This window comes from Rutilus rutilus, assembly GCF_951802725.1.
Source record: "Rutilus rutilus genome assembly, chromosome: 8".
In the NCBI taxonomy this organism is placed as follows: Eukaryota; Metazoa; Chordata; class Actinopteri; order Cypriniformes; family Leuciscidae; genus Rutilus; species Rutilus rutilus.
Window position 1 is genome coordinate 32,810,937 of NC_140222.1, and position 26,157 is coordinate 32,837,093.

At 40.2% G+C, this 26,157-nt stretch overlaps 2 protein-coding genes across 2 annotated transcripts; both read right to left on the reverse strand.

The window, feature by feature from the left end:
- Nucleotides 1-5,993: 5,993 nt before the first annotated feature.
- b3galt10.1 (beta-1,3-galactosyltransferase 10, tandem duplicate 1) lies at nt 5,994-8,366 on the reverse strand. Its single transcript, XM_084416622.1, has 2 exons — nt 8,327-8,366; nt 5,994-7,242 (listed from the first exon to the last, which is right to left on the reverse strand). Exons 1-2 carry the CDS (start codon nt 8,362-8,364, stop codon nt 6,105-6,107), a joined length of 1,176 nt encoding a protein of 391 aa, XP_084272748.1. The 5' UTR covers nt 8,365-8,366; the 3' UTR covers nt 5,994-6,104.
- A 362-nt stretch (nt 8,367-8,728) lies between these two features.
- On the reverse strand, nt 8,729-25,606 carry glis2a (GLIS family zinc finger 2a). Its single transcript, XM_084416621.1, has 7 exons — nt 25,152-25,606; nt 18,229-18,374; nt 15,667-15,806; nt 13,676-13,846; nt 12,914-13,047; nt 12,534-12,652; nt 8,729-11,340 (listed from the first exon to the last, which is right to left on the reverse strand). Exons 2-7 carry the CDS (start codon nt 18,362-18,364, stop codon nt 10,703-10,705), a joined length of 1,338 nt encoding a protein of 445 aa, XP_084272747.1. The 5' UTR covers nt 18,365-18,374; nt 25,152-25,606; the 3' UTR covers nt 8,729-10,702.
- Nucleotides 25,607-26,157: the final 551 nt, after the last annotated feature.

The following is a 26,157-nucleotide window of genomic DNA, read 5'->3' on the forward strand; positions in this document are numbered from 1 at the left end:
CATGTTGTGGTCATTGTGTCTCAAGTACCAGAAAATGTGTGTAAACAATCGAGAAAAACTGTAAAAAGAAATGCATCAAATTACCTCACAAACAGATCGAGTTTTCTAAATGCTTCCATTTAGGATGTGTTACAGTGACAGTAATCAGTACTTCTATTTTTCTAGGACACAGAGATGATGAAATGGAAGAAGCCTGCCAACAATTTCAGTTGGTGCGTGCCAGCGGGGAACAGGCATGCAAGTGGATTTTACCCCTCTGCCTGGCTAGGGCCAATATAGCTTGTGATGTGGAGAGCTTAATTTTGACCTGAAAATAGGATGTTTGGGGAATTGGGTGAGACATTATGGATTTGTGTTTACTGTTTTGAGAATACGAGGCATAGTTTCAAGAAATGTGTTTGAGCAATCGAGAAAAACTGTAAAGCATTTACTTTACGGTTCTATATTACATTGTCCTCTCACTAAGAGAAAGAACTTGTTATCTGGATGTTTTGGGAAGAGTCTCCTGTTTATAGTTAGAGCCCGACCAAATCCAACCTTGAAGAAGCTGTGTGTCTGTGTGTGTTAGTATTCTTGGTTACAGGTTAAGGAACAAGTGACATTATTGGATACTGACTGACTTGTTTTCTTCGACATGCTGGCGCCTAGACACACAGTCTTGTGACCTCGGAGGGCGACTCGTACCTAACTCGTCCTGGTGGCAGCCGCACAGACTATGGAGATGTGCTACTGCCTATCAGTCCATGTGTGGAAATTTACTATGTTTATCTATTTCTTAGCCAATCAGAATCTTTCAACCTGAAGTAATGACATAGCTTAGACCTTGGTGAAGGGTATAATTGCTGTGATCTTTGTAACTGTAAGAGGAGCAGCCTACGAACTCTTTGTGAGTCTTGAAGCTGACTCCTGCTTGATGAAACCACAAACTATCTTCAGTAAAAAAAAAAAACTTAAATTTATTATAATTCTGACTCTTGTCTTCAATTGACTGCACATCTAACTCCTGGTCTTAATTAATCATATCTGGTCTTTGGGTCTTTAACTATAAATTCCCTAACAAATTCGAGAAAGGTATGAATATTTCTCATTCATCTGCGGCTGACGAGAGCGAGCGTGCTCCTGGCTTCGAGCCATGACAAGCAGGACGAGGCTGATGTGATCGATGATGCTTCCGAGCGCTCTTATCCTACCTGCCCCGCATATGACAAGTTACTGGAAGTTATGTCCCGCTCCACGCCGAGATTAGATCTGCCATGGAAACGCGAGAAGCGTGAGCTGTTTCCTGTCGGGACATAACCGTCCAGCTCATATGATCCTTCCCTTTCTCCAAGATCTTCATGCTGAGGTGGGGGGATCTTGGGGAAAGCCATATTCAGCCCGCATCCATCACACTCAAGTGAATTATGCTGATGTGAAGGGAATGCGTGAGTATGGGTTTGTGTCAATGCCTCTGATCGAAGAGATGCTGGCCAGCTATCTCGCAGTGGGTGAGGCATCCACATTGAAGCTGTTCTGTATAGGACGTTATTAGGTGTCCTCTCGCTTGGTGAGTCGTCATGCTGAGGCCTCCGTCTGCAGAGCTCCACCTCCGCTGGTGCTGAGTTGTCAGGCTTTTGAGCCTCCTTGGCCACTGCCTTAGGAAATGCCATAGGCCTCCTCTTGCTATAGAGAGTTATTTAAGCCTCAGTTCTTCGAGCTGCATACAGTGCGAGTTGGTTAGGCTTCTTTGAGCCTCCTCGGGAAGTTGTTTTTTAGGCCCTCGTTAGGCCTAAGCAGTCGTTAGGCCCTCGGTGTTCCTCCTTAAAGGGAGCTTGACGGGCTAGAAGCTGAGTTACTGGCTGCCCTTTGATATAGTGTTGCTAGGCCTTCTCTCTTCATTTAGGCCTCTGCTCCTCTGGAGCTCCGTCCCCTTACATTTCAGAGTTGTAGGCTCCCTTTGAGCCTCCTTGGAGCTGTCTTGGGTATAAAACGTAGTTAGAGAGTCAGCTTATTGAGGCCTCCATTCTCTGAGCCAGATTCGTATAGGCTCTCCAACTTGAGCTTCCTCTGGTGAATCTAGGTGGGGCTGAGCCCCAGTTTTATTTTAGTGTCAAGTTGCTAGGCCCTCTCTAGGCCTCCCTGACAGGCTTTGGATGTAGCTAGACCTCCTTAAGGCCTTTGTCCTGCAATCTCGGCCTGGGTCTAAGTTGTTAGACTCTCTGCGAGCCTCCTTGGTCACTGTTTTAACTCATCCATTCAGTGTGGCAGCGTGGGTATTCCGTTCCCCATAGTGACCCCTAGGGGTGATGACGTCATAGGCTGCCGCCTACCAATGTCAAGTTCATTGTTGTGTTTAGACTCATGCTTCAGACACCAGTCATGCCGGAGGCATTCCCCTTTGCGACCCCTAGCAGCATCTCGTTCCTTATTCTCAGGGAACCACGGTTACATGCATAGCCTGAGACGTTTTAAACCATGATGGCGAGGGAGTGGATATCACACAAGCAATGTGCAAACTTTGCGCGGGAGTTATGCCGGTGAAGATGTTTCAAACCCCATTAAATTATTCACTACATAAAGTGAAAGTAAAAACTGATGAGCTTTCAGGGCATATTCTCTCAGAGACAATAAGAGATACTAGATCCTACTTCAACATATGCTGATAATGATATATAGCTTTCTTCATTTATTTTATTAATACTTCTCTTGCAGCCAATATACGTAGTGAAAGTAAGTGAAAACGTATTTTTCATTGATGACTGATTATTGCAGTGTCCGGACATAGCCTATTTAGACTGTTAATAATTTTTATTATTGACCTATAATTCATTTTATAATATACCTAGATGTTTTTTAAATCATTTTCAATAAGGAGTAAGCTATCTAATCTAATCTTTTATTATCCGCTATAGTGTTATGCTGGCTGTGCAACATTTTGTAATATCAATTTAATAATAAAAGTAGTCCTACCTTAATAATAATAATTTAATACATAAATGGGAAATAAATTCTATGGGACTAAATCCTCTTGATATCGATTTCGTTTCACACGTATAGTGTCAACTGAAGTCGCAGCTCGACATTTGGCCCATATAGTGTGAGCACATAAAACGTGAGCTTTGGCTTTACATCGCATGCAATCTACTCGTACAGTGTGAGTTGGTAACCTTGCTGAAATCGCACAGTGCATGCCTGGTTGTCATTCTTTAAAATTTTAGTGGAGACAAAAATTGTACAACATTTTAACAAAAAAGTTTTTTATTTACTTTAATAAATCTAAATTTAACCCTTTATAGGGCACTCATTGAAATATTTGGAAATTCTAATTTTTAACCTCAGAACCCTAATGGGGGATGTTAAAGGACATTTAAACAAAAAAAAAAATTTAAATTTTTTTTCATCTTTGCATTGCAAATCAAGGTCAATGAAGTTACCATATATGAGCACTTGCCTGTCTAGGGTAAAATAAATTACAGAGAGTGAATTAAAAAAATATATGACACAAACACACACAAACTGCAAGGAACATTTATTTATTATAGGCACAAACTGCAAGGAACATTTATTTAGAGACATCTCTGTCTTTAGGTACTGATACGGGCATCTTGTGGAGGGTGCTCCGGGAGTATGGGGTCCGGGGCCCTTTCCTAAGGGCTATCCGGTCCCTGTAGGAGCAGGAGCTTGGTTCGCATTGCCGGCAGTAAGTCAGACTTGTTCCCGGTGCATGTTGGACTCCGACAGGGCTGCCCTTTGTCGCCGGTTCTGTTAATAATTTTTATGGACAGAATTTCTAGGCGCAGCCAGGGGCCGGAGGGTTTCAGGTTTGGGGACCATACAATTTCATCTCTGCTCTTTGCGGATGATGTTGTCGTGCTGGCCTCATCAGGTTTTTCGCCCGATCGGAACCAAACCAGTGCAGAAATGTTCTCTAGAGTCTGAATATCAATAATTATCGAAAAAAAGTTGAAATTTCGATTCACGGACGCTAAGGGACGCCAAAACGTACGTTGTGGGAGGGGCCTATTTTACTAAAACGGCTATAACTCCAGAAGTAAATGAGGTATCTTCACCAAACTTGGTACACATGTGTAATAGGTCAATCTGAGGTCACAGTAAAAAATCCGCGGCGATTGGACACATGGTGGCGCTATAACATGAAAAAAAACATAAAACAGGCTATAACCACCTGACCGTTAGTTCGATTGACTTGAAAATTGGTATGCAGTGTCTTGGTCCAAGGTGCCATGTATGTCTATGAGGACATTGGAGTATCTCAAAAAACATGGCCGCCATCGGCCAATGAAGTTTGAGCACCTATTAGACAAGGTTAACGGAGGCTGATCGGAACGAAACTCGATGGGCATATTCGACTCATGGCCCTTGAGGTCTGTAAGAATTTTGAAAGAAATCGGCCACTAGTTGGCGCTAACGAGTTTTTTTCAGGCCAGGACCTTCAGCATGCACTGGGATGGTTTGAAGCCGAGTGTGAAGCGGCTGGGATGAGAATCAGCACCTCCAAATCCGAGGCCATGGTCCTCAGTCGGAAAAGGGTGGCTTGCTCACTTCAGGTTGGTGGAGAGCTCCTGCCTCAAGTGGAGGAATTCAAGTATCTTGGGGTCTTGTTCACGAGTGAGGGAAGGCCTGAACGGGAGATTGAAGACGGATTGGTGCAGCTTCTGCAGTAATGCAGTATGTACCGGTCTGTCGTGGTGAAGAAGGAGCTGCCAAGCGAAGCTCTCGATTTTCCGGCCGATTTTCCGTTCCTACTCTCACCTATGGTCATGAGCTTATATTTGCTCATAATTGCGTTTTATCACAAACCAATATTCAGTAATTAAAATCAATTCACACAGTACTAGGCCTCACACGAACAATAAGCACCCATGTATGCCATTTAACTATAATTAAAAAAAAACATACATTCATAAGGCATATGTCTAAAAATGGACACTTCCTCGACTTAGGTAAACGGGGCATATGATCAAATATGGTGCATTTAGTTTTCAGCCAATCATTAAGCTAATTTTTACAAATGCTATGCAAATAACAGCAATCCTAATCTTTAACACAACTATTCAACCAAATAATTTGTGAGTTACATCAACTTACCATGTTTAGTTATGATGTTATTACTATAACTGTGGGAGAAGCCAGGTTCAAAAAAGCTATATTTTTGATTTCTGCAAGATGGCTGTGTTTGAGGTGCGCCAGGCCACTGCTGATTGGTCAGATGCCTTGATGTCAATATCTGTCAGATAGCTTGATCTCCCCTGATTGGCTGAGAGCAAACTACATGACTCTAGCACTCCAAACGGAGGCAGGGGGGGGGGGGGGGGGGGGGGCATTTTGAATGTGTGCAGAAGTGACTAAATATAGTTACTTGCCCTATAAAGGGTTAAAATAGGAATGACAGCCTCTGTTACAAGTATGAACATTAAACACAATTGATAACACTTTATTTTACAGTGTCTTTGTTACATATGTTACATGTACTTACCATAGTAATAACAGTAAATTATGCATAATTACATGCAACTAACCCTCAACCAAATCCTAATCCTACCCTAACCCTATAGTAAGTACATGTAGTTAATGAATATTACTCAGTACTTGAATGTATAATTACACTGTAACAATGACACCTTAAAATAAAGTGTAACCACACAATTTGGTACCTGAATACCATGACAAAGTTGAGTATTATTTTATATGCAACATATAAAAGATTCTCAAATTTAACTTATTTTCAATTATTACTCTATACACATGCACACACACACACACACACACACACACACACACACACACACACACACACACACACACACACACACACACAGACATATACATACACTTTATAAATATTATATATAATATTTATTAGACATATTAGACAATCTAGAAAGAAATAATCTAAAAGACAAAATAAGTTAAAATATACATTTATAAATAACTATTTACTTAATGACCTTTACATTCAAGTAGTCGTTTAAAACATTTTTTTTTTTGAGTTCACTGATTGTGTCTGAAACAAATGTTTCAAAAAATATCCTGAAAAAAATTATGTATTGCGTCTTATGTAAATCAAATTTAGGCAACCACTAAACACTCAAATTTGGTCCCTCTTATGTGGGCCTCTTTACGTCCTTCCAGATGTCTATTAGTTGCTGTGGGGATCCCAGGATTGTTGTAATGACCCTGAGAAAATCCTCTCGATTATATTGTCCCATATAGATTCTAAACTGTGAAGGGTCTGGGGGGGATGAGGGTGCAATGCCCAAATGTTTCACACAAGCGCCCACATATGCATCTTCAATGTTAAAGGCCTTTATTTCCTTGGAAGCCTCAACTATTTTTTCTGGCAGGTCATTGGAGAAAACATATCCCATTCCCAGCAGGTAAGTGGGGTATTTCGGTTCGGGGTACAGCTCCTCTGACACGTACCATTTTGAGTTTTTGTTTCTGATAACGGACCGGTTTCGCATCACCACTCCAGTGATGTAGTTCTGTCTGGGTGTGTTGGGTGCCAATAGGAGAGTCATCAGGTTTTCCAGATTTAAGTACATGTCAGAATCGACCTTCATACTGAAATTGGCTTGAGGGCAACGAGTGGCCAACCAGTCCATGATCACCATCGTCTTTATGGTCAGGTTGAAGTACGAGTCCACAAAGTTGCTCTGCAGTATGTCTCTGTGTTGTCGGCTCTCTTCCTCCAGTTGCTGTTGAGCTTTTTCAGAGTCGGATCCTCCAGTCAAACCCACCAAGAACAGAGTCATCACTGCTTTTCCCTGGACTGTGCTCTCATTCCCCCACGTGCTCCGGATGGCGTTACGAGCTTCTACCTGATGGGGCGCCACAGGGACCATCAAGACCAGGAACGGATTCTGCTGACATTTATCAGGTTCATCCAGAATGAACTGATAGTTGCTTGGATGAGCTATATGATGATGCACTGAAATGTCTGTGGTTTGTGTAGAAATTTGTGTAGCTCTTTGTTGGACTTGTTGATGAGCATTGGGTGCAGGCGTAGATGCTAAAAATATTGTTTGATTATCACGGCGAGAAGGGAACTCAATAGCCACGTAATAGGAGCGTATCTGATTTACCACGTTTTTATACAAGGTGCCAGGAGGCACAGTGGTCTTGAGAGAGAAATCAGACAAGGCAATGATGGCAGACAATAAGAATGTCAATGTGAGCAGCAGAATGAATCCTTTTTTAATGTGGCACCTGTGTGGACCTCTATCCTGAGCCAAACTGCATCTAAGAGAGACAAAAAACAGTAAAGGTATTAAATGAAGTAGGCTACATTCCATTGATATAATTTAGGCTTATAATTTTATCAGAAACATATTGGCACAACAAGAGTGAGGAGATTTGAATGAATGAACAGACAATTAAAGAGTCAATATCAAACTTGAACAGATTGGCTTAATGGCTCAATGTCAACATTGTGACAACGCTGCAACAACCTTCACCACACAACGTAGTTAGCAACCTTTTGGCCATGTTGTTAAAAAGTTGTTAGAAGTTTGGGTACATTGTGCCAACGTTCTGTGTTTGCTGGGTTCTGTGTGCACAGAACACACAGAAGTGTAGTGTTACATCACTACAATATTAGCAATATTCTTAGTAAGGGGATGGTTGTAACTCTTTTTAAATAAGTGTTACAACCCACCCACCCCTGTTAGCCAATGTTTAGCTAGCTGTATTAACAAAGTGGTTTGAAATTAGCAGGGGGGAAATGCATCACATTATGCTCAAGAAACTACTATTTAAAGGTATAGCGGAGGATTTTTTACTTCCGGGTGGATCACCTATACTATTGGTCCTCCTAATTGTCAATCATTCTGGTGAATCAATCAAACTTATTCAAAAAGTGGAGAGGGCGGGTCTTATCTAAAATTCGGAAAGATCCTCCACTACTTTAATATAATTTAAAGTGATGAAAATACTGAAGTGATCACATACTCAAATCTTATCCCTAATTGGTGGAATTGATAGTGTTACAACTCTCCCCATGTTACAACCATCCCCGGTCTCTTAAGCATCTACAGGAGCAGCAAGAACTTGAATTTTTATGTGGTCTTTTACTTCCCTCCCAGATTCAAATGTTTCTAAATTTCTAAATTAATTTTCTAAACAAAGTACTTCTTTTTTTCTTACGGATCCTGAAAGCTGTCCCTGAATAAGTGTAGGAGTTTTCTTCAATTTAGCATATTTGTCATTACCAAAATTACCAAACTAGTGCATTATTAAAATACTAGACGACCACAAACTGCCCACAATATCAATTTAACAGACACAAGTTCATGCTTTAAAACGAAAGACAAATGCAAGAGCTCACCTCTTCCAGCCATATCCTTTGAAGAGTTTCACCTCCATGTCTTGGTGTGTGTGCATCTGGTTTCAAGGCAATCAATGGCCCATTTAACTGAAAACCTGAGAGTTAAAGCTGCCTTAGAATTACAGGTGGCACCACCCCCTCCCATCTCATACAGGTGTTCACTGAGGAAGGGGGTTGGGCTAGTGGGACAGTGTTTTATGGTTATTTTCAAATAGACCACACATTTTCCATACATAGTTAATGCAAAGCACTTCCTTTCCATTTGTAATACAAATAAAGCAAAATATGCCTCCGCTGACTATATGTATTTACCTCGCATTAAACTAACCAAATATTTACCCTTTGACAATACACGTAAAAGCCTTTAATCCCCTTTAGATAAAACAACACTGTACACACTTTGGTCATTGCACTCTTTATTAGACTTTTACGTCATAGTCCTCGATTTCAAAATCTCATTCCGGTCACATTGACAGACGTCCTGTTGTATGGAAAGACTTCATGAGACATTAGCCTCAACGTCAAGAAAACATTTACGATAGAAGACTATTGAACTAAATCTGGTAAAATACACCCACAATATACATCCAAATGTATTTAATACATTGTATTTCGTCAATAACGACCTTACAATAGAAGGCACTTGGTACTGGTAAAAATATGATCAATAAAATATCCTGTGCAAATACATTTCATTAAAATACTTGCGCTGGCCTTGACAGGCCATAGTCTTAGCATTTATCCATTGTGCATGGCAGATATCAAATCAGAGCGATACATCATCATTACATATGGGATTCCTGGTGCAAAACCAGGCGCCGTCTAAGTGAGAAAGGTCAGCCATGCATAAAGGTTTAGTAATCCGCTAGCCACAGAACTTAATAATGGATAAAAAATAGTGGAATCCAAGTGGACTCATGTCATCATATGACACAGTTTTGACACAGTCAATGTCTCGTCTTCGAAAACGTACAAAACATAAACACAGTTGCACCATTAAATGGCTAATAATGAAAAATAAAAGCTGATGATTACTTATAGCAATCACAAATTTTGCTTGACAAAATCATTCAAAAGTTACTTTTCATATATGTCCCGAATTGGTCCAGAGAGACTAGTTGTTCTTTTAACTAGTTGGTTTGATACACACTACAATAGGGAGCATCCCAGTTATAAGAGATTTTTATTTGATTTGAATTATCATATCACATTTCACCCTAATTTTTCAGTTTAGATTATCTCTGTCTTTATTGAACGTTAACAACGCTATTAATTTAATAACACTTTTAAAAGTAAGAATGAGTGAGGAATGTTTATTTTTCATGCTGTACATTAAAATGCTGCGATGCCTAAATGAACTTGACTGATTTTAGGGTTTTATTTTTCCATGTAATGTACTTTTTAATTGAACATATCCGGCCTACTCGTTGTCCTAGTTGTGGAAAAAAAAGCGAATGGTTTAGTACGAACTGCTTTGTTAGCTCACAGCGTCGTAACGTATGCTTTTTATATTCACATCCTGTTCACTTTGTTTGGCCACTGTGAGTCAACACAGTATAATTATGAGTTAGGAAGCTCGTTTCTCGTCAGACATCACATTACATCCATTCTGACGTCTTTGATGACATAATGATTTATAACGTGCACAGATGATGCATGAATATTACTGTGTCAACAAGTACTGAAAAATGTATATTTGAATGTTGCCACATAATATTGTGTAATAACTCTGTATGTAAACTCTAAGGCAGCACCTTAATGACTAATCCAAATATTGTGTGTACGATTGACTGAATCGGTTTCATCTAAGAAGTGTACTATAAAGATCACTTTAACGATAACTATAACAGTGTCCACACCAAATAAAGATAACATTGTTTATTATAAGCGTTTTGTTATCTGTAGCTTTAAATGCTCCAGCTCTTTAAAGCAGGATGGATTCTGATTGGCTGTCAATGTTTTTAGAATTTATCAAAGTGATTCCAATATCATTGTTCATCGGTGTCGTTATCGTTATAGTTGCGGTGTGGACTGCGATACTCTCACAGAGTTAGACAATTATTAAAACCTTTTATAGTTATCGTTATTGTCCTCAGTGTAAACAGCCCGTAAGGCCTTGTTCAGAAACAAAAGAAGCATTTTGAGCGGATCTGACACAAACCAGTTTTGTTTTTGCAGTGTGAACAGAAAACAAACAAACCGGATTCACATCACATTCGTGAACAATTAGTTAGAAAAGTTAGATCATATTTCCAAGCAGTTTTTTTGTAGCCTCATTCGAGACGAGATGTAACGGATCTGCTTTCGTTCAGTTTGATCAGGTGTGAAATCCAAATCAGATTTGTGTGCAGTGTGAACAAGGCAATATGACTCTCTTTACGTGGTCGCCATCTGTTTCAAGAACAGCATTCCCGGAGGTATCACGACCCATGAGTGAGGGCCCAGTCCTGCTCCCATCCTGCCTTCATCTTCATCATCATCAGCATCCTCCTCTTCCTCAACCCCTCTTTCAGACTGTCCTCCACTGAGTCCGAATGGCGGCAACAACAAGGGGTGTAAGATAGGCACCTTCCCGAGCCCAAGAGCACCGGAGCTGGGGTACAGCACATGCCCTGCTCCTAAAAGCGGGCCGAGCCTGGACAGATCCAAGGGGTGACCCCCAAGGGGCCTGGTAAAGGTGTGAGCTCCAAATAAGGTGGTCGCCGCACCTGGCAAGATGAAATGAGCCGCCCCTGGGTAAGATCGATCCATACGTCGGCCATCAACCGATGACGCGCCATCCGATTCCAGCCTGTTGATTCTGGGAGAAGTGGCGCGTTCCTGCACTACAGCGTGGCCGTGTGCCTTGATGTGTTTTCGGAGAGAACTGGGGTCGGTGTAGCGCTTCAGACAGCCCACCATTTTACAGCAGTAGGGCTTGTCCACGTAGTGCGTGCGCGTGTGTTTGAAGCGGTCGCTGGAGTTCGAGTAGCGCTTGTTGCAGCCTTCGTAAGGACAGATGTACGGCTTCTCTCCTGAGAGGGCAGAAGAGCAAGAGATAATCAAAGGCTTGTACTGGAGGAATGCAGGGTTCGAGACAGCTGAGGTCCGTCAGGGACAACCAGACGGCACAGGCCTGTAGAGACCTGTCATTTTGTGTGGGGAAATGGTGATGTGTCTGAATGTTAGAGGTTTTTTTGGAGTGTCAAAAGTACTGGTATTCTGGTATTTAAAACGTGAACAATACAAATCTAATTCTACAATTAATTCTACAGACTCAAATTGGTACGCAGAGCACTGATTAAAATATTGGTGCACCTATTAAAAATATTGTCTGATAACATAATAAATATAAAAAAGATGAAAAAAAATTATAATCATAATAGATTTACAAATATAAAAATACTTATAATTATATTTATACAATAATTATTGATTTCATTGTAATTAATTATTAAATCATTTTGATTTACTAATATTATTATTAATAAGAATAATTATTAAATAAAATAATTGAAGTACTTTTATTTAACATTGATTGCTTTTGTATTATAATTTCAATATCTGAATGTTTTCTTGAAAACTCGATGCTGCTGTTAGATACCTGAAAAACATCAAGCACCATTTACTTAATTTGTATAGTCTACTTTATCTTTATTTATCTTTATATGATTAACAGGCTTGGCTTCTTACTTGAATAATTATTTACTTGAAGGGATAGTTCACCCAAAAATGAAAATTAGCTCACCATGAAGCCATCCTAAGTGTATATGACATTCTTCTGACATCATGGGCTAATTTTCATTTGGGTGAACTATCCCTTTAAGTAAATAGTTCTTTAAGTAATAATGCTTCTTCTGAAAGAAGAAAGTCATATACACCTAGGATGGCTTCAGGGTGAGTAAATCATGGGGTAATTTTCATTTTTGGGTGAACTTGCCATTGCTTTATTTGTTTAATATAATAATATGTACATTTTAAAATATTGGTATCCACTACTGACATTTAAGTATTGTAGAAACCATATTGTGCACATCTTATTTAAATGTAAGCTAATGATTATATATGTATATATATATATATATATATAGAGAGAGAGAGAGAGAGAGAGAGAGAGAGAGAGAGAGATTCACATATACATATCTAATGTGTACCATATTATCTGTGTGTGCATATTTGTTGTTTCACACACAGAAACTGGTTCTTCTTGCAAATGCGTGGATCTCACCTGTGTGTGAGCGTGTGTGTATTTTCAGGTTTTCCAGGCGGGAAAAGCTCTTGTGGCAGGTAGGACAGTGATGAGGTTTCTCATTGGTATGAGTCCGGATATGAATCAGCATCTTGTACCTGCATTAAACAAATGGATCCAGGATTAGTGCTCATCTACTGTACACACACACTGTCCAAAATTATTTTTTTAAAGAATGAATATGAATATGAATATATTATGAAAAAAATATGATTATGAAAAACTAAACCATAAATGGAAATATATCTTGAGTTCTTTTTTTCTTACCTACTTTATTTTTCTTGTTTTAAGCATAAACCTCACCTAATTTTGCTTAGAAATAATGCTTCAATCCCATGAATGCGCGTATATTGTCTGACCTGGCATTAAAGCCTCTTCCCTTGCGCGCGCAGCCCTCCCAGTGGCAGCAGTATCCTGAATTCTTCTCCGGTTTCACATGCGAGTCATTCACATGGTCCACCAGATCCTGCAGGCTCTCGAACAGCAGATGGCACTACAGAGTAAAGACAGAGAGCGCAGGAGGAGCAGAGAGGAAGATGAGGAGCACAGAATGAACATAATGTGAGAATAGCTTTTAATATTTAAAGGTGCTGTATGTTGTTTTTTGTTTTTTTTACTGTACTAAAGCACAAAAATACCATAATATGGTTGCAGAGAATTAGGAAACATGCTACGTTCACATTTCTCAGAAAAAAACAATGCTACAGCAAGTTCTACTTTGAAATGTACTATACAAAACTAGCATCAACAATGCTAGGATATTGTGGGTGGTTGCCAAAATCCCTTTAAGGCAAGTCATTTCACTCGGCGGCCATCTTTGAAACGCCTCTCGGGAAACTTTTTCAGTCATGCAAGTACAGCTTAATTAAAACTTTATAGTTATTATAGTTATCATTCTTGATGTGAATGGCCCTTGAGTCTATTGGATTTTTTTGTATTTTATCACCCACGTCCATTCACTCACGTCACTCATGTCCATTATTTCCTGTTTTATAATACGTTCGCACTGTCCTTGTTAATGTGTTTCTCTTGGAAACCGATTATGGCATTTATGACATTTATTTAGTCATCAACCTCATGATCATGGATCAAAACAGTAAAACAGGCTCTCTGTCACTCACCTTCAGCCAGCGACAGGCCAGCTGCTCGTCACTAGAGGGCTCAGGGGAGTGCCGACCAATCAGCATCGAGGAGGGCAGGCGCAGGGCACCCTCTGCACCAATGGGCAGAAAGAACTGGAAACCTGGAGGAGGAGAGGCGCTGTCCTCGTGATACATGGTACTTTCGGATTCCTGTGAGTAGAAGAGCGTATGTGTCAGTAATTCATTTCTGAATCATGCCCGACTCATCATGGTTCAGGAGTAGGAGACCACCTCATGCTCGGACAAGTCCGAACATGTTCCGATCAGGGGTTCAGATCAGGATACTGTGTGAGACTGGACTGAACTGAATTAGTGTGTAGGTGAATTGAATTATGGGACTGTGCATAAGGCAGTCATTCTTCCAGCAGAACGCAGAAGAAACGTTGTCTACACCACAGACTTTGATTCATCCCAGTGATTTTAATCATTAGAAGCTTGTTTCCGCCACAGAATAAAACATTTTAAAGGATAATTGCGATACATTTGCGAGTTTACATCTCCCAATTCTGACTTTATTTCTCAGAACTGCGAGATAAAGCCAGAATTGCATGATATAAAGTCGCAATTGCATGAAATAAAGTCAGAATTGCGAGAAATAAACTCACAATTCGGATCTTGCATCTCTTTATAGTTATATAAAGTGTTATAAAGTCCAATTCTAAGGAAAAAAATACTTTTTTCCTCAGAATTGCGAGTTTATATCTCACAATTCTGACTTTATTTCATGCAGTTGCGACTTTATATCATGCAATTCTGGCTTTATCTCGCAGTTCTGAGAAATAAAGTCAGAATTGGGAGATGTAAACTCGCAAATGTATCGCAATTATCTTTTAAAATGTTTTATTCTGTGGCGAGTTTATATCTGGCGGAAACAAGACAAATTTGTTTTATTCATTTACTGATTTGAGGCAAAAAAAAGAGTTCATTTTGGACCCTGGTAACACCAGTAACATGCATATAGGATTTAGAGTCATGTATTGTTCACCTATCCTGGTTAAAACCAGACCATTCTCAGAAGTAACCGAGTTATGGTCTGGCAAAGCTTCATTAATAACTCATTTCCAAAGGGGCGTCACCAACGGACATCACTCAAATGACTCTGGGCGCAATTGGATAGACCTAAAACCAAACAGAGCGATCGTCATCGTGTAAAGCCATATGCTGCGTCCCAATTCGCCTAAGTTACACTACGCCAGGGTTTCTCAAACTCGGTCCTGGAGGGCCACTGTCCTGCACAGTTTAGCTCCAACCCTGATCAAACACATCTAGCTGTGAGTTTCTAGTGATCCTGAAGACATTGATTAGCTTGCTCAGGTGTGTTTGATCAGGGTTGGAGCTAAACTGTGCAGGACAGTGGCCCTCCAGGACCGAGTTTGAGAAACCCTGCACTATGCCATAAAAGTATGTACTCTTTTTGTGAAGAAGAGGTATTTACTTTTGAATGTGTAGCAAAAAAGTAAGCAAGCTTTGGGACATACTACTTCGTCATCTTTATCGGACGGACCTGTCGCGTGCATCCCGTCACGTAAACTGCCCTGTCAATCATCTTGTCACAGTTAAAATCCTCTATTAAATCTAATTTAATTTCCTACCATTTCGGAGAGAAATGTAGTAGCACGTTCATCTGCCAGTGGGTCTTTCATGGAGACTGTCCTCATGTGTTTGCAATTTGAATACAATAATGCATTTAAAAGTTGGTGCGCTTCACCAACGGACGTCGCTCAAATGCCTCTGGGCGCAACTGGATAGACCTAAAACCAATCAGAGCGATCGTCATCGTGTAAAGCCCGCCCCAACGTTTCTGATTGGTGCCTCGATTTGGACGGATTAGAAATCGGCTTGAATGGGCTCTTTGCCAGACTACTTGCAAAGCAAATCTAAATTTGCCAGAAGTTTATCTGGGTTTTCCCAGGCTAGTTCACCTAGCAATTTTGTTCCAAAACAAAAAAAGTTGTGGGAAAGTTACTCACTGAGGCCAGCAGAGGCGCTGTGGGGCTCCAGCTGGAGCCGCTGTCTATGGGAGAGGGTGGTGAGGGAGAGGAGGATGGAGACAGACTCAGATCCACAGCTGTGCATGATGAAGAGTCTGACATGTCTTTATCAGCTGCATCTGGAGATAAGAATAGAGGAGGTTAGTTTGTTACAGGCTCTTTCTGCAGTTACATTTTTAAACCAGTTGGCGGTCAAGAGACTATCTAATCGGCTGCATCCGAAAACGTAGGCATGTGACTTGTTGCCTAGCTGGCCTATCAGACTTGACATGACTTTGCTGGCAGCGTTTGTGAACGAAGGTTCCTCACGAAACAGTAGCAGTTTAATGATCTACAGAAAAATGGAGCGAGGTTTGGAGAAAACGAAGCAAATATTTAATTACTACAATAGTAATTTCTAGCTAGAAATGACATCAAAAGTGGAAAACATTGGCCAAAAACGTACATTTACACACAAACTGACCACCAACCACAACTTTCAGGCGCAATCTATCTTTATTTTCTAGCTCAACTGTCACGGAATGGAAAACACAGGTTTGTGGGAAATCAAAGACAGCGAAGGATACATCTACTGTATGCTGCCTTCAAAAATCCATCAGATGAAGGGATCTCAGGAGACAGGAAGTGAAGTTAACTTTGGGTTTAGACGTGCCTTGATCCCTTCCTACCTTGCAATGCGTCCTCCGAAGGCAGCATTTATCAGTTTTCAGATGCAGCCATTGAGTCACTGAATTATTCATCACTGAAGCAAAATCTTTCAAATTTTTTCAGGACCTAAACAAGGTACTGACTAGGGGTGTAACAATAATCGAATTTTCTCGATGGATTGATTATCGATCGATCTTGAAACATAGATTTTTGAATCATGAACAGTGGATGCAGAAAGTGGATAATAGGTGTGAGATTTGAGAGATTTTTTTTTTTATGGAGCTTCCCTGCATGGCACTATAAACTCTCCAAACTCTATAAATGCACTTGCACCGCGGTTCATCTTAAATCTGACGACACATCTATAATAGGCTTTGTTGAACAGAACAACACGTAAAACTGACAGAGTTTGGCAAATGTTTTAGTCGATGGATGCGCATTCTGGCTTCCCCTAAACTTTGTTCAATGCGAGTGCCGTTTGCTCTATATGACCAGTCATTTACGCCGTCATCACCCGGGTGTTGATAGCGCGCGAGCGCAGGTGAGACCTAAACAGCACTATCTGTGTTTAAACAAACTCATTTAAGCCTTGCCAATTTAAACATTCAAGCGCAAGAAGAAGTGAAAGAGAACTTGTGCGCTGTGAGAAGGTTTGTGTGTGCGAGCATCCAAAGCGCGAACACAGAAAGCCGCACAAATATTGAGTTCTTTCAAGTTTTGCTATTGAACGGACAAATTCGCACAAAAATTATGTCAACATGCCCAGTCTTGGCGAGTATCCTAGCAGACATAGTAGGTTATGTCTTATGTGAAAGTAAACATTTGAGCAAGTCAACACATGTTCATCAGTATCAGTGTGCTGGATCCGTGCATTATATTTTAAAGTGACAGCAGCCTAACATTCCTGCTGTATGTGTTTTTAATGTTAACCAAACAACAAAAGACACACTGCTCTTGACTGAATAACTTTTGTAACTTTAATAATGATTAATCTTTCTTTAATTGATACAGTGAAGATTATATGCAATCATGTTGTTTTACATTTGATTACTTTATTCAATTTCTGGACTGAAAACTGTACTATTAGATTCCTAAATAACCTGAAAAGCACTGTTTAATTTATTTGTATCTTTGCTCCATTGTATTTATTTGTGCTGTTGATTGTATTTAGATTATTTGTTCTTATTGTCTTTATTTATAGTGGACAGTAGTCCTTTTTACCCCTGAACATAGCACATACCGAACCGTACCGAAACCGTGACCCCTAAAACAGTGATAAAAACCGAACCGTGAGTAATTAGAACCATTACACCCCTAATAAACTCCCATGATTTTAGACCTGTCAGGTTCTGCAACAGAGGACCTAGAAGCAAAATTCAAATCAACAATGCTTTATTAATCCGCCCAAACAGTCGGGCTGCCGAGTCTCGAGACAGATCCACCAACAGGGCTTTTTTGTGTGGATAAAAGTCTAAATTCAATCCGTTCATCATGTAAAGCAATCGAGTCTCTTCAGAAATTTTTTACTAAACCGCTCAATTCATATGGATTCATTTTACAATCTCTTTCACTTTAACGTTTCAAAATGGTAGTTGTATGGAGTGTCAATGGAGGGACAGGAATCTATTGAAATAAAGAGATGTAGCATCATTAAGAACTAACATGTCCTAACAATGTACTGAATTTTTTTTCTTTGTCTCCCCACTCTCTGACCCCCTGAATCGTAGAATCGAATCGTTTTGAATTAGCAAAAATAGTTATTGAATGGAATTGAAAACCTGTGAATTGTGAACCAAATCGATTCTCTGTCTACTCTTCACAAGGATTCACACCCCTAGCTTGAAGCTTCATCTATATAGTCTTGTTATGTAGTGGTTTGTGTGGTTGACTAACCAGGGCTTGTGGACTTGTGCAGTGCCCGGGGTATTCGCGCACGAGAAAAGTGCAGCGGGGCACAGATGGACGTTCTGAGCGTCCTGTCAGGGCCAGAGAGAATCTTCAAGTCCAGGGGCTCGTCCAGCGACAGCATGGCTTCGATCCTGAGAAAACCAAACCATATTATTATAATGTTACCGACTTCACAGTGGCACCGACACTGTGAGACAGCAGTGATTTCGCAGTTTGTTTTTTAGAAGGAAATACCCTCTCTCTCACACACACGCAGACACACTCCCACACACGTGCAGCTCCACTTCAGCAACTGTAAGTCATTTACATTTCTTTCTGCCAGACAGGTCAGGCGCACACACACACACACACACACACACACACACACACACACACACACACACACACACACACACACACACAGAGAAGCAGTTCATCACACCAGCAGCCACACTGCAGTCAAAACATGCAGAACGCATTACAGAGATATATAGATCTGAGTTCTTTGCTTTCCTTCATTCTTTTCCCCCCAGTCTCGGTTTCTTTCTGTGATGCAGAGGAAAAGTTGATGAAGAGTGGGCCTCTGGCTCCACATCCATTGGGTATGTGTGTGTTTGTACAAGGGGGTCCAAAAGTCAAAGACCACTAGTTAAAAAATAAAATGAAATAAAATAAAATAAATCTTAAATCAATAGTCTAAGACCACGAGTTAAAGTAGGAATGTGCCGATATAACATTTCTGGCTGGTAATTATTTCCATGTTATGGTTGCTATTAGAATTCTGTATTATTTTGTGTAAATCAAATCTTCAATCAAATCTCTTTTTAAATGCAGATTTAATATACATACAGTATATACATATATATATATGTATGTGTATATATATATGTATGTGTATATACACTCACCTAAAGGATTATTAGGAACACCTGTTCAATTTCTCATTAATGCAATTATCTAATCAACCAATCACATGGCAGTTGCTTCAATGCATTTAGGGGTGTACGGTCCTGGTCAAGACAATCTCCTGAACTCCAAACTGAATGTCAGAATGGGAAAGAAAGGTGATTTAAGCAATTTTGAGCGTGGCATGGTTGTTGGTGCCAGACGGGCCGGTCTGAGTATTTCACAATCTGCTCAGTTACTGGGATTTTCACGCACAACCATTTCTAGGGTTTACAAAGAATGGTGTGAAAAGGGAAAAACATCCAGTATGCGGCAGTCCTGTGGGCGAAAATGCCTTGTTGATGCTAGAGGTCAGAGGAGAATGGGCCGACTGATTCAAGCTGATAGAAGAGCAACTTTGACTGAAATAACCACTCGTTACAACCGAGGTATGCAGCAAAGCATTTGTGAAGCCACAACACGCACAACCTTGAGGCGGATGGGCTACAACAGCAGAAGACCCCACCGGGTACCACTCATCTCCACTACAAATAAGAAAAAGAGGCTACAATTTGCACAAGCTCACCAAAATTGGACAGTTGAAGACTGGAAAAATGTTGCCTGGTCTGATGAGTCTCGATTTCTGTTGAGACATTCAGATGGTAGAGTCAGAATTTGGCGTAAACAGAATGAGAACATGGATCCATCATGCCTTGTTACCACTGTGCAGGCTGGTGGTGGTGGTGTAATGGTGTGGGGGATGTTTTCTTGGCACACTTTAGGCCCCTTAGTGCCAATTGGGCATCGTTTAAATGCCACTGCCTACCTGAGCATTGTTTCTGACCATGTCCATCCCTTTATGACCACCATGTACCCATCCTCTGATGGCTACTTCCAGCAGGATAATGCACCATGTCACAAAGCTCGAATCATTTCAATTTGGTTTCTTGAACATGACAATTAGTTCACTGTACTAAAATGGCCCCCACAGTCACCAGATCTCAACCCAATAGAGCATCTTTGGGATGTGGTGGAACGGGAGCTTCGTGCCCTGGATGTGCATCCCACAAATCTCCATCAACTGCAAGATGCTATCCTATCAATATGGGCCAACATTTCTAAAGAATGCTTTCAGCACCTTGTTGAATCAATGCCACGTAGAATTAAGGCAGTTCTGAAGGCGAAAGGGGGTCAAACACAGTATTAGTATGGTGTTCCTAATAATCCTTTAGGTGAGTGTATATTCATTGTGCATCTCTAGGTATTTTTTTTTATTATAAAATACATTAACAATTTATATGGGAAGTGAAAAAGGGACTTTCTATTGTTTATTTCCATGTGTAAGTAAAAGATCTCAAGTTTTTGGACCCGCTGAATGACTTCTCTCCTGCCTTGATGTGCATTACATAAATATTCATCTAACCATGTAATTACTTTCTTCACTTGCACAGGAATGGGGAAATACAGCACCTTTAAAACACCCCCACATTCATCATTGCCCAAAGTTGCCTTCTTCTTGCAGAGAACACTGTTGAAATGTCGATCTTCCTGCAAACACTTCTGGTTTTCATGTACTTCTGCATGCTTTCTTTTCCTCATTCCTCTGATTTGCTCTCTCTCTGTGATATTACACAGTATTGCAAAAGCTTTGATTCCCGAACACTTCCCCTAGTCTCCTCCCTCGCTCGTTCTCAGTCGCTGGCATGGGGGTTTGTTTTCAACTTCTTCCTCGAGCTCCACCCTTACTTTCTGAGCTTTATATATACACTAACACTGAGACATACAGGACAAACACCACACAAATATTGCACGCAACAATTCTGAATGTCGACCTGCTGGTAACATTCAACAGGTTTTAAAAATGGGAAGCTGCCTTTCAATAGCCCTGTTTCGATCCACCCATTTTTATGCACATTTTGGGATATCGCATTAAAAACACTTGATGGAAACGCAAAGATGCGCATAAATTCGAAAGATTTATTTATATTATTATTTATTCTTTTTATTTTGGCGTGAAATACCACCCAGAAATGTATTTTAAAAATCGACGTTTATGATTGTAATCTCCAGACAGACAAGCTCAAGGTCTCTCTTTCTTGTTCTCTGTTTCTCACTCTGGCCCTTTCACTCCTTTGGTTGACTTACACTGAAAAGCAGTGGGTGATCATTCCTTTCCTACTTCTCTTTTTCACTCCCTCCTTCCAAATCTCAGTGATGCAATCCCATTATTTAGCTTGCAATCTCAGAGTCTGGCATGAGGAAGAGAGACAGAAAAAGAAATAATGAGAATGGAGTGCTAGTGCCCCAAATACGATGTATATATATTAGGGCTGGGTGGTATATCAAGTTTGTGCGATATATCGACGTATTTTTATAAACGACACATGATGCGACAATACCGTTTATATCGATATACAGTAGCTTGATATTATGAGCGCATCTGAAAAAAAAAGTTGCTGCCTTAAATTAAGTACAATCAACTTGGAGGTTTAAGTCATTTCAACTTAAATTACATTAAACTGACTTTAAAAAATGTGTTGAATCTTGTATAACTTGTATAAGAAGTTAACTTATTTTAATGAGTTAAAGCAATGTAAAAACATATGTTGTCATAACTCATTGATCATATAATATTTTACAGTGTAGCCGAAGAAACAGACTGAGCTGATTATGCTGAAGACCCGTGATTAAAAAAAAAACACTCTCTGCCATTCATCCATAACAGGATGAGGGTGGAGAGCAAAACACAGCTTAATAATGAATCACTGATGAGGAAGAAACAACAACATCCTACAGAAGGCAATGTGCACCACATCGCTCCCTCTCTCTCTCTCTTTTTCTTCATCACTCCTTCTTCACTCTCCACCCCCTGCGTCTGGCAACAGGACAAGGTCAACATAGCCTCCCCTCCTCTAAAATTCCCATTCCTCCTTCTCTCCTTCTCTCTCTCCGTATAGTCTGTCATCCAGACACACACACAAACACACACATTCCTCTGGCCACAGCAGATTCACTCAATTTGTTTCCACTGCGCTTTTAAGTGTACACTAGAAATGCAAAGAGAGAGCCAAGCTCATAAACAATAACAAGAAGCAGCTGCGGGCCGAGCGCGGCAATCGTGCGCAGTTTCTCCAGCGACACGGAGCAGAGAGGAAGTCTGGGAGAACGACGCGGCGGAGAATCAGATGGACGGTGTGGATTAAGTGCAATTCGAAATTCTTCAGACATAATTTTCTCTCCTCTCGCGCTCTCATATTTCTCTCTTTCTCTTGCTCGCTCTGATTTTCCATGCCTTTCCTCCTCCCCTTGGATTGCTCATGATTCGTAAAGGCCTCCAGGAACTCTGTCCAACCTCAAACTCAAGCCAAAGGGGGGAGAGAGATTGAGAAAATAGAATGAGACATAAGGGTTGATGAAGAGAAAAGGGAGGGAGGGAGCTCAGGAATGAATTCTCTGTGTTTCTTTTGGAAATGAACATATATTGCTCAATACCGTGAGTGTACAAAGCGTTCTTGTATAGGTAAAGTTTAGGACAATGTCATGAGGAACTACTGGAGACAAAGAATTTCAGAAGCAGCCATTGGTGGTTGGCGTTTCACAAGACAAGTATGTGCGGTTTCATCTCTCCTTTCTGCTTTCCTCACCCATTCTCTCCGCTGAACCCAACGAACCTCAATGCAAGTGAAAAAACCACATTGTAAGTCACAACAGAAGTATTAAGAACACATCCGTGAAAAATCACAGTGAACAATGTCTCACGACCCACTGAAACATTCATGCACATACTCCCCAGCCACACACATTCAGCCACAATCTGTCTCTCATTCCATTCCTTAGACTCTCTGTTAATGTTGCAGTTTGTTGCATCAGGACTGGGCTTGGCGTTGCACCGAGAACCTCCCAAAGTACTGCCATAACCACCATAGTCATAGACACTGAGCTGGACTCAGCAAACACCCAAATATTCGGATTAGCAATCATCAGTATGGGTTTTCCAATAACCGATTCTTCTGACGCACATTTGATAGCTTCCAATCTTGAATATTTCCGTACATCTGCGATATATGCAAAAGTTAACGGACCTTAGAAAGGGTAGACGCCATATAAACTAGTTTGCGAATTATGCGTATTTATATACAGTATAAAAACTCTAGTAAAAATATGGCTTGCGAAAATTAGATAGGGCCTATGATATAGGACCTTCAAACAGTATGATCTATTGAACGGAGTGTACATCTATATCTCGCATCCTCATTTTCATTTGAGAAAAATAAACCTGTTAAAGGTGTTGTATGTAATTATTTTGACTGTTCTTAAGCACAAAAATATCATAATATGTTTTGCAGAGATTTAGGAAACATGCTTAGTTCACTTCTTTGTTTCTCTGAAAACCAATGCTACAGCCAGTTATTCTACTTTTGAAATGTTTGTTTGGTGTCAAAATGTCTGGTTTTGTTTTGGACTTTGTGATCCCGCCCACTGCCAATTTACCCAAAAGTATTTAGACACTCCAGGTTGCCAGTTAGCAGAAAACAGCGTATTGTAGCCATGGAAGCCAGAAAACAAACTGGGTCAGAGATCAAAGATTTCTACCCGACCTAAAAAGCACTGACATCCATCTAAAAAGCTTTATGACCAGAGGCTGATTAAAATGCAGATATATCAACTCATCAACTTACAGTGTAAAGCTTGTCGCCTTCATTGCCAATTGCACTCACTCCTGTTGTGTGTTCTCAATCTGGCAACCCGCATGAGCATTGAATCTGAGGAGGAGGAGGGGGCAGGGAAAACAACCCTCTCTAGTATTTTGAATTTGGATTGCAGTACCTAATTCAACCACTAGCCCTCAATTTTACATACTGTCGCGCCTTTTCAACAGTGTAAAAACTTGTGTAAATATTTATAGAAGATTAAGTTTGCTGTAAAGCAAATGTACGTAACTAAACATCATATTTATTTTATAAAATATATTTTTTACTAAATAATTTGGAATCTAAAATGTATAGACACTCAAAGCCATGTCTAACCAAGTTGTGTTCCAAATTTGAAGTTGATATCACAAAAATGTAGCCCGCTAAAAGCTTTTAAATACCGTTTCATGGTAACGCAACTTTCAATTTCAAAAATGGTTTCACAGGATGAATTTTGTTTTCTAATTTATGATGATTACTAATGTGAGTGGGGAAAATGCAATATAAAAGCACGGCAAGTGTCCCGCTCACTGACAGTTGAACAGGTAATACTTTTCGTAATCACAAAAATGTCTTTCAAATTAGTTAACAGCTTAGCCAAGCATAGCATAGCGTGAAGTGGTTAAGAAAAGTTATTCTGATTAGCCACAAGATATCACAATAAGGCAGGATAGGATATTTGTTTACCCAACATTAAAAAAAAAAAAAAAAAACGCATCATGACTGCAATAAAAAGTGTCTTTTATGATGTTTAGGGGGTTTATTTCACAATAATGGACTGCTGACTGTAAATTAGCCAACTTTTTACACACCTACCAAATAAAAACATGAACAAACATGAAATATTTTAACATGTGCAAAAGAAAGAGACCACATAAGTAATACGGGAAATGTGAAACTAGCACAGTTAGAATATCTTTGTAGGAGACTGGGGGGAAAAAGGCATTATACAAAAATATTTGACGTGGAATAACTGATCAATCAGAATCAAGTATTCTCGAAAGCCATGCAAAGTAACATGATATTACAGCATCTGGAACACAAATAGACTCCCACCCACTAGCTCAGGTGTCCTCCATTCACACCTGTAGCTGCCCTGACATGATCATTGTCATAAGTTATATAACACCAGGTGGTCTCTGTTTATGACGGAGTCTGTTTATCAAACCCATTTGGGCTTCAATATCTATTTAAGAAATTGGGTCAGACTGTCTGGTTAAAACTTAAGCAAAATAACACACACACACACACACACACACACACACACACACACACAACCCTAATGTTTTTCTAGAGGTGTGCCGATACATTTTGTGTCTGTCCAGATGCACGCGACATGCCCGGCGGTTTTACCTCAATAATGACGTTCCGTCGGATTCCGAAATACGTGACCCGCTGAGACGACTTGAAGAGCGCGCGCTGTCCGTTTAACGCTTAGATTAAAACGCCAGATGTCTTCATCAAAAACACTCCTGGATCCAGTTGACCATTTCGGACTCACGCACAATGCGAAATTGTTTAGGCTAAAAAAACGTAAACTGTTCGTTTAAGGTAAGAGCGTATACAATTGTCGGGAAATATTATGTCAAGTTACGATAAATCGTTCCTAAATAAATACATTTCAAAGGAGCATCGCTTGCTTACGACGCCTGTCTACGGTCTCCCGGCTTCTTCCTCAATCTGAAAAAGAGACGGAGGGAGAGGGAGGAGAATAAGACAGAGGGTGGAGGACATGAAATGATGATTCTTTATTTTTTTTCCTCCAGATGTGGTCTCTCTCTCTCTCTCTCTCTCTCTCTCTCTCTCTCAGATTACGGTATTATTCTCCTCCATCCCGCCCTGCTGTGTGACCCCGCCCCCCATGGAGACGTATCGTGAAGACGTCTGTCTCGCGTCGTGAAAACTCTCGACTTCGGTCGAAGTGTCTTTTAGTAGCCTTATCCTCAACTCAACTCTCATTTTGCTTGCGTAATAATAATAATAATATATATAAAGGTTTCCAGGTTGCTTCCTTTAAAGCCATTAATATTTGCAACATGTCTAGTTGGATTTGTGCTTTAGTCCGACATTTGTTGAAATGTTTCTGTGAAAAAAAAAAAATATTGGAACAAAAAGTATTTTACTACATTCATATAACCATATAGGCTAATGTATATGAATGCAATAAAGTACAAAAATACCAAGTTGTACCTATGCATTATGGTAATACTGGCACTTTTAACACTTTTTTGTTAGTGTAAGCATCCAGTCAAGTCCAGGGATGGGCTAACTCGGTCCTGAAGGGCCACTGTGCTGTTAGCTCCAACCCCAATACAACTCACCTGCTTTAGCCTTCTAGTAATCCTGAAGACATTGATTA